The sequence below is a fragment of the Trypanosoma conorhini genome (assembly GCF_003719485.1).
Source record: "Trypanosoma conorhini strain 025E chromosome Unknown Tco_14.4_contig_00363, whole genome shotgun sequence".
NCBI classification, from domain to species: Eukaryota; Euglenozoa; class Kinetoplastea; order Trypanosomatida; family Trypanosomatidae; genus Trypanosoma; species Trypanosoma conorhini.
Window position 1 is genome coordinate 11,556 of NW_021704445.1, and position 7,569 is coordinate 19,124.

General features: G+C 60.8%; 3 protein-coding genes across 3 annotated transcripts, besides 11 other annotated features; all 3 read left to right on the forward strand.

The window, feature by feature from the left end:
* Positions 1-19: 19 nt before the first annotated feature.
* Positions 20-62: a sequence feature (A-rich).
* Positions 63-634: 572 nt separating this feature from the next.
* Positions 635-704: a microsatellite.
* A 94-nt stretch (positions 705-798) lies between these two features.
* Positions 799-817: a microsatellite.
* Positions 818-854: 37 nt separating this feature from the next.
* Positions 855-2,777, forward strand: Tco025E_05862 (putative histone deacetylase; the record flags this gene model as incomplete). The annotated part of the gene is made up of 1 exon (XM_029372752.1): positions 855-2,777. The coding sequence occupies one exon, from the start codon at positions 855-857 to the stop codon at positions 2,775-2,777; it is 1,923 nt and encodes a 640-aa protein (XP_029227194.1).
* A 454-nt stretch (positions 2,778-3,231) lies between these two features.
* Positions 3,232-3,248: a microsatellite.
* Positions 3,249-4,107: 859 nt separating this feature from the next.
* Positions 4,108-4,141: a microsatellite.
* Positions 4,142-4,232: 91 nt separating this feature from the next.
* Tco025E_05863 (ribosomal rRNA processing protein 41B) lies at positions 4,233-5,054 on the forward strand (the record flags this gene model as incomplete). Its single annotated transcript, XM_029372753.1, has 1 exon — positions 4,233-5,054. The coding sequence occupies one exon, from the start codon at positions 4,233-4,235 to the stop codon at positions 5,052-5,054; it is 822 nt and encodes a 273-aa protein (XP_029227195.1).
* Positions 5,055-5,221: 167 nt separating this feature from the next.
* Positions 5,222-5,254: a microsatellite.
* A 150-nt stretch (positions 5,255-5,404) lies between these two features.
* Positions 5,405-5,461: a microsatellite.
* A 104-nt stretch (positions 5,462-5,565) lies between these two features.
* Positions 5,566-5,632: a microsatellite.
* An 18-nt stretch (positions 5,633-5,650) lies between these two features.
* On the forward strand, positions 5,651-6,820 carry Tco025E_05864 (uncharacterized protein; the record flags this gene model as incomplete). Its single annotated transcript, XM_029372754.1, has 1 exon — positions 5,651-6,820. The coding sequence occupies one exon, from the start codon at positions 5,651-5,653 to the stop codon at positions 6,818-6,820; it is 1,170 nt and encodes a 389-aa protein (XP_029227196.1).
* Positions 6,821-6,933: 113 nt separating this feature from the next.
* Positions 6,934-6,953: a microsatellite.
* Positions 6,954-7,297: 344 nt separating this feature from the next.
* Positions 7,298-7,326: a microsatellite.
* Positions 7,327-7,379: 53 nt separating this feature from the next.
* Positions 7,380-7,423: a microsatellite.
* The last annotated feature ends 146 nt before the right edge of the window (positions 7,424-7,569 follow it).

A 7,569-nucleotide genomic window follows, 5' to 3' on the forward strand; every position in this document is an offset into this window, starting at 1 on the left:
CGAGAGTATTTTGCGGACGAAAAAAAAAAAAGAAAGAGAAAATGAAGTAAAGAAAGAAAAAACTTATCTCGAGTCTATTTTTCCTATTGAGTTATGCATGCTCGATCTACTTTTGAGCCTTCACTGGGGTCGTGCTGGTGGTCGTGGGCGCGTGGGCCGCAGCCGTTTGCCCCCTCCACCTCCGCCGCCCTTCTACTCTGCGTGGGAATTGGGGCAACGGGGCGGGGGTGCGGCCGGGCTTGTGCTTCGGGCAGAGAGGCGCAGGCGAGTTATTCAAAAGTTTGGTTTTGTCCCCTCCCTCCCGGGCGGGACACGCGTGCGTGTGAAGGCGCGAGGGGGAGAGAGAGAGAACCTAATAGGGAGAGGGGGGAGAAAAATGTGTCGCGCGGGGGAAAAGGTAGAGGGCAAGAGAGAGGGGTTTGGGGGGAGGCGGTGGGCGCTTCACGTTCTACCGCGGAGTAGCGAGTGGGGGGCTGCGTCTTCCTCGTGCTTAACGGAAGGGCAGCTGCGACGAATTTATGTGAAAAATCTGGAGAAGGCGTGCGCCGCATTGCGAACGGGGTGGATTCGCAGATGCAAACCTGCGTGCGGTTGAGCTGCGGCGACGGCTTTAGCTCCGTTTGCCTGCCCGCTCTCCATCCTGCCGTCCTTCCCTCCTTGTTTTTCTTTTGTTGCTTCTGCGCTTAGTCCTGCTTTCCTTCCTTGGCGTGCGTGCCGGGCGTCGTTGTGGTGTTGCGCGGTTGCTGCCACACGTGTTTCGCGTGGCGAGGGGCGAGTGGGGCAGGGGGGAAGCGGGGGACAACAACAACAACAACAAGGAAGAAGACAAGAGGGAGAGGGGGCGGGAGGGAGGGATGCCAAAGCGCTTGCGGGAAACGGCGAAGCGGGGCGCAAAGGCGAAGGAAAAGAGGCTTCCCGCAAATGGCGTGTCTCCCGCCGTCGCGGCGACCTGCAAGGTGGGCCTTGACGCGTACATTCGGCGGTGGATGTCCGAGGCGGCCGGCGCACGCCCCCCACCGCCGCCGTCGTCGCTGCCGCCCGTCACGCCGCTTCCGACCGTTCTCGATGTGATGATGCGTGGGCCGCCGCCGCTGGGCGCTGCGGCGGGGGACGGCAATGACGCCACGGCGCTGGCGGGTAGACGAGAGGAGGAGCGCGGCGCGCCAGCCGTGGCGGGCACAGGCGTCGTGTACGACGAGGTGATGCTGCAGCACGAGTCCACTGACCCAACGGACTACGAGCGTCCTGGGCGACTCAGGCGGACGCTGGAGCACCTGCGTGCGGTGGGTTTGCTGCAGTGCTGCCGCCGCCTCCCGCGCCACGTGGCGCGCACCAAGGAGCTTCGACTGGTGCACTCCACGGCCCACATCGACAGCGTCGACCACCTGGAGCTGGCGGCCCTGCTGCGCAGTCCGGGGACCTCCTGCAGCGTTGGGCAGGACCTGTACGCAAACGCAAACACCTCGAAGGCGGCTCGCACGGCGGCGGGGTGCGTCATGGCGGCGGCACGAAGTGTTGTGCGTGGGGAGGTGTCTAACGCGTTTGCGCTTGTGCGCCCCCCGGGCCACCACGCAGGCGCAAACAATGCCTCGGGTTTCTGCTTTTTCAATAACGTGGGGGCTGCCGTCAGGGTGGCGCAGCAGGAGTTGCGCGAGCGGGGGACCCCCGCCCCCCGCGCCCTCGTGCTCGACTGGGACGTCCACCACTGCGACGGGACGGAGAGCATCTTCTACGAGGACCCCTCCGTGGTGGTGGTTTCGATCCACCAGTACGGCGCAGGCCGCGGCCACGTGCTGCGCAAGACCCCCACCGTCTTCACCGACACCATCGACCTGAGTGCGCTGGCCGCGCTGATGGAGGAGACTACCGGGGAGGAGGCCAACAGCAACGGCGGCAACGCGTCCGTTGGAGGAGGCGATGATCCTCGGCCTCAACCGCTGGAGGGAGAGGAGGAGCAGCGGCGGCAGCAGCAGCAGCAGCAACATGAAGCAACGGCGGGTGAGGGGGACGGCGAGACGAGGGCGTCTCGCCGCAAGCCTGTCGACTACGTCAAGCTTGCGGCGGACTTGGGGGAGGACGATGCGGCCATCGCGATGATGTTCGGCATCGCACCGGAGGAGCTGAACAAGCCGTCGTCGTCGTCGTCGTTTTCCTCTGTGAACAGCAGCGGCAGCGGCAGCAGCGACTCGCCTCCCCCATCCTCCGCCGCCCCTGCCGCACAGAAGAACCTTCCCGGAGACACGGAGGGGTTTTCCTTCGACGAGGAAGTAGACACCACGGCGCACGAAAAGTTTTACCCCGGCACGGGGCACCTCGAGCGCGTTGGCGGCGACACACAGGTCGAGGCGCGTGGGAAAAACATAAACATACCGTGGCCCACCGTGGGCATGGGTGACCTGGAGTACGTGCAGGTGCTGCTGGACGTCGTGGCCCCCGTCATGCGGGAGTACGCGCCGCATATTGTCTTTATTAGCTGCGGCTTCGATAGCGCCGCGGGCGACTTGCTGGGCTCCATGCGTTTGTCGCCGTCTGGGTATTACATCCTCACAAGGGCGCTCGCCGCGCTCTGCCCACGTCTTGTTGTGGCGCTCGAGGGCGGCTATCACTTGTCTAACGTCGCACGCTGCTCGGAGGCCGTCATGCGGGCGCTGCTGGAGGCCGGCGGGACGGCGCCGCTGCCGCGCAGCCGGATGCTCTGGTGCCAGGCGGAGGAGCTCGTGCAGCAGGTGCGCCGCACCCACGTGGGCCACTGGCGCTGCTTCGCCGACGCGACTTAACGCCTTTTTTTTTCCTCCTTCCTTCTGTTTTTAATCTGAAAACGAAGGAGGAGGAGGAAAAGGAGAAAACGAAACACAACAACAAAAGGGGTGGGTGGGAGGGAAGGGACTAAGTCGCCTCGGCAGGAGGCCCCGAAGACAGGCGAGTAATCGAACGGCCGGAAGCAAAACAAAACGAAGCAAAGAGAGAAAAAAAAAAAGAGAAGAGGGATCCAAAAAATGCGGCGGCAAATAAAAAGAAGAAGAAGACAAGACAAGACAAGAGGAACAGCTGCCAAAGAAAAAAAAAAGAGGAGAATGACAACATGCTCCTCCCCGAGAAGGATGGACGCCAACGCGATGAGAGGCACTTCAGTCGATTGCACGGCAACGGCCGAGGCGGGGGCGGCACTGGCATCAGCAACAAAAGAACAAAAAAAAGTGGGGGAAAGAGACGGAAAAGGACGCAGAAGCTTCTCTCTCTCTCTCTCTGTGTGTGTCTGTACGTGTTTGTTTATTTGTCTGCTTTCGTCTTCCTCCGTTGCCCTCGCAACTTCTCCCCGTTTAACTTTCTGCGCACGGCGGCGCTTGGACGAGTTGCTTCCACCGGCATGGGACATTTGCGGCTCTCCGGCTTTCTCTGGTGCCTTTCTGCAGCCAACTGCCGCTGCTGCTGCGGGCTGGTGGCGGTGCGGCGAACAAGCGGGCGTCGTTGCCTGTTGAGGCGCCTTCTCCCCTTCCTCCGCCTCGCACGTTGTTTCTCTCTACGTTTCTTGCGTGGACGTTCTAAACCTTTTTTTTTGATGTGCATATATACACACGTGTATCTTTTGTTTTTCTTTTTTCTCCTTTGCTAGTTATTTCCTCCCCCTCTTTCACTCTAAGCGTCGATGCCGACATGCAGCTTGCGCGAAGGAAGTACAAAAAAAAAAGGAGGGCGGAGGGTCCCGATGACAAGCCGCACGGCGACCGCGCGGGCCCCGCCTTTTCCCTCCCCCCACGGGGGGTGCGTGGCCTGCCAGCGACGACGACGACAACATTTGGAAGACGGCACCTGCGGGAGCCAATTTTTACTCACACACCACCGCCCGCGTCTCCGTGCATTCGCGTCGGATGAGTGTGCAGTTTCTTTAGTTACGTAGTTTTGTTGAAACGCACGTCGCTTCTTCCCCATTTTCACTATCGTTTGTTGATTATGTGGAGTTTTGTCTCTTGTTCTTTTTCGTAATTTGCCAGTCAATGCGACTGGGGAGGAAGTAGTGCATCAACATTTATTTATGTGCATATATTCTGGATCTGAGCCGTACGTCATTGTACGCGGGCCCGAGCCGTGCGGTTTTGTGGGTTATCCCCCTCCCTCCCGCCTCTCTGCCTCCTTCCCGCCCGTCTATTGTGCGTCTCTCTCCCTCTCTCTTTGGCGCTTTTTTTTTCGTGGGTTGTGCTTCGCACTTGTGTGGGGAGTGTCGGTGCAAGTCGATGTCAACAGCCTCGCAGCGGCGCGATGGGCGTGGGCCGCGCGAGATGCGTGGAAAGGAGCTGCGGACCTCCGAGCTCACGCAATTTGACGGCTCTGCCTGGTATTCGCAGGGCCTCACCACCGTCGTCGTCGCCGTCAACGGCCCAGTTGCGGCGCGGCAGGATGACTACCGCAGGTGCGGCGTGCAGGTTTACGTCAGCCGCGCCGCGCGCCTGCCGCGCGCCGGCGGCGCCGAGCAACTCTGCGTGGAGGAGCAGCGCGTGGAGCAGCGCCGCGCGGACGCCGCTGTGGAGGCGTTTCTCGCCGCTTCTCTGGAGGCCGTGGTGCGCCTCGAGCAGTTCCCGCGCTGCGTGCTGGAGGCCCACGTCACGGTGCTCGCAGACGACGGCGCACTTCTTTCGGTGGCGGCGAATGCCCTCATGTGTGCGCTGCTGGACGCCGGCGTGCCGTGCCGCACGACGGTGGCCGCCGTGAGCATCGCCGCGTGTGCGGCAGAGGGCCCTGAGCAAACAACAGGCGCAGCCGCCGCCGAGGCGTCCGCCGCACCGCTGCTGCTGCTTCTCGACCCCACACGCGTAGAGGAGGAGGGCGACGGGGTGCGCACACGCGCCACCGCCACGTTTCTGCTCTCGAGCTCGGCGGACGGTGGCGACGGCTGTGGCGGGGGTGTGTTGGCGAGCCAGCTGCGGGCGTGTCCGCGATCGGCGGCGTACGGCGGCGGAGTTTCCTCCAAGGAGCTGGCTGGCATGATCGCGTTGGCCGAGCGAGCCGCGGGTTCCCTCTTCGCCTTTTTTCGCAACTGCAACGTCCCCCTGGAGTGAGGCCGGGGGGGGCGGCGGCGGTTAACGAAGTGCGGGGCGGCGAGGCGTAAGCGTCGCTAATAATGGGCCGGGGGCCGTGGGCCGCGGCACTGTTGCAAGCAGGCGAGCGAACAGGCGCACAGGCTCGCACAGGCGGCGCGAGAAAGCGGAAAGAAAAGAAAAGCCACACACACACACGACAAAAAAACAACAACAACAACTGACGCCTGGCGCTCTGCCGGGTGGCCGGACACTCGCCACTGCGCCGCATAACATCATCATATGACTGGCCTTCTCGCTGATTGGCGCTGCCCCCCCCCCCCCCCCACACACACACAAAAGCCCCAAATCTCCCTCCGCTGCCGCTTTTGTCCACCTCCGCCTCCTCCTCCTCCTCCTCCTCTCTTCTCTCTTCTCTCTCTCTCTCTGTGCGTGGGATTCTGAGCCAGGCAGAAGAGCAAAACGCTAAAAGGCACACACGCGCACGTGTAGGAAGCCGCAAGCTGAGACGAGGAAGGGGAAAATACAGCGGCAACAGCGCCAAAAACAGGGATAACATTAATACGAAAAGAAAATAACAACAACAACAACAACAAAAAAGAAATAAGGGCTAAAGCATGACTTCGCAAGAGGAAAACCACCCAGCCGTGACTGTTGCTGCCGTTGCTGCAGATAGTGGAGCGGCCTCGACGGGGGACGGCAACTCCGCGTCGTGCAAGGCGGATGCGGCGCAGCCGGCCGTCGCGTGCAAGGCTGCTGACAGGCAGGCGCCGCAGGAGGCGGCGCCGGAGCTCCCCGTCGCGTGTGCCGCTGACAACGCACACGACGCCGCGCGCGAGTCCTGGACCAACAGCGACGGCAGCGAGACGAACAGCAGCTACGACACCGCCGTAAGCGCCGCCACCGCCAAGCTTGAAGAGGCGCAGAAGATGTACGAAAAAGCGGCGGCAAGTGTAGCGAACGGTCTCCCCTTGTGCAACGACTGGCTCCGCGCCCGCGACCTCTTCTTCGAGGCGGGTGCGCTCTTTGGCACCTGCGGCCACGCGGATTCGGCTGCCAGGGCATTCCTGCACGCAAGCGTCATCGCTGACGCGTTCAAGAACGAGGGCGAGACGATCTCGATGCTGTCCATGGCGGCGGATAATCTGCAAGTGGTACACCCCGCCTGCGCTGTGGAGGTGCTGAACTTTCTTTCCGCCTCCTTCGCAAAGAGCGGCCTCATCATTCAGGCGGCGCGTTGTAAGCGGGAGGCGGCGGAGCTGTTGGAGTACCGCCTCGATATGCCTGCCCAGGCGATTGAGGCGTACAAGGCGGCAATGCAGCTGTTCGGCACCCGCCCCGTCACAAAGTCCTTCTCCCGCAGCTGCATGGAACGCATCTGCGCGCTGACGGTCACGCAGATGCGCTTCACGGAGGCGGCGGAGTTGTACCTGGAGGAGGCAAAGATGGTGCAGAGGTCCCTCCCAAAGACGCGGCAGTTTCTCTACTGTTTGCTGTGTCTGCTTGCCGACGGCTGCGGCAACGAGGACCGCTACTTTGATGCGCTGTACATCACACGCAAGAAGTTTGACGCCCTGCAAGAGGAGGAAAAGAACTTCCAGCAGGGGAAAGAGTACGCCCTCGTACGGCACATCATCGAGGCAAACGACCACGGCTCCCTCAACGAGTTTGACGTCGCGGTGTTTACGTACAAGTCATGCGCGACGTTCAAGCAAGACGCCGCCTTTGACGTACTCATTGAGCGCTGCCGCGCCAACCTCTACGAGCATCTGGATCAATACATGTAACCTAGTTTTTCTCTTTTTCCTTTTTTTTTGGCCCTTCGTTCCTGCCTGCTTGCTAGGCGAGGGGTGGTGGGACGCGCGAACTTTTTCCCCCCCTCCTTGGCACCACACAGACGTATATATATATATACATATACAACTGACGTCGCGGCATAAGTGTGGTTTTTTTTGTATTCATCTGCCTGCTTGTTGCTCTTGCGGCGGCGGAAGTTTCGTTTCCACGGGCATACTGGGGCAGCGTGGAAAAAGGAAAGGAAACAGCGAGAGTGAGAGAGAGCGAGGGGGAACTGGCGAGGAAAGCTGGCAAGAGAGCGCGGCGAGGAAAAACGAATGGTTGGATGCACAATTGGGTGAGGGGTGGGGGGGAGGGAGGGAAAAAAAAGAGGTTGGGCGCGGAGTGGGTAGGGGACTTTACTGACGGGAACTGGGAGGTGAAATGGGGCCACACACAACGCATGCAAAACTCGAGCGTGCCGCTCTTTATTATTATTGTTGTTATTATTATTTTTTGCGTGTGTGTGCATGTGTGTGTTATGTTTTTTTTCCGACGTTGCACTGACGGTTTTCTTTCCTTTTTTTTTGCTTTTTGCGTTTGTTTGTTTTTTTATGGTTCTGCATCCCCTGGCGCCCTTTTGCCCTCGCAGCCCCTTCCCTCGCGGCGTGCCACTGCCATCGTGCGCATGTATTCAGGCGTGGCCACGCATCCGTCTCGCGCCGTTGCGTGTGCTTATGCATCATGTATAATACCAATT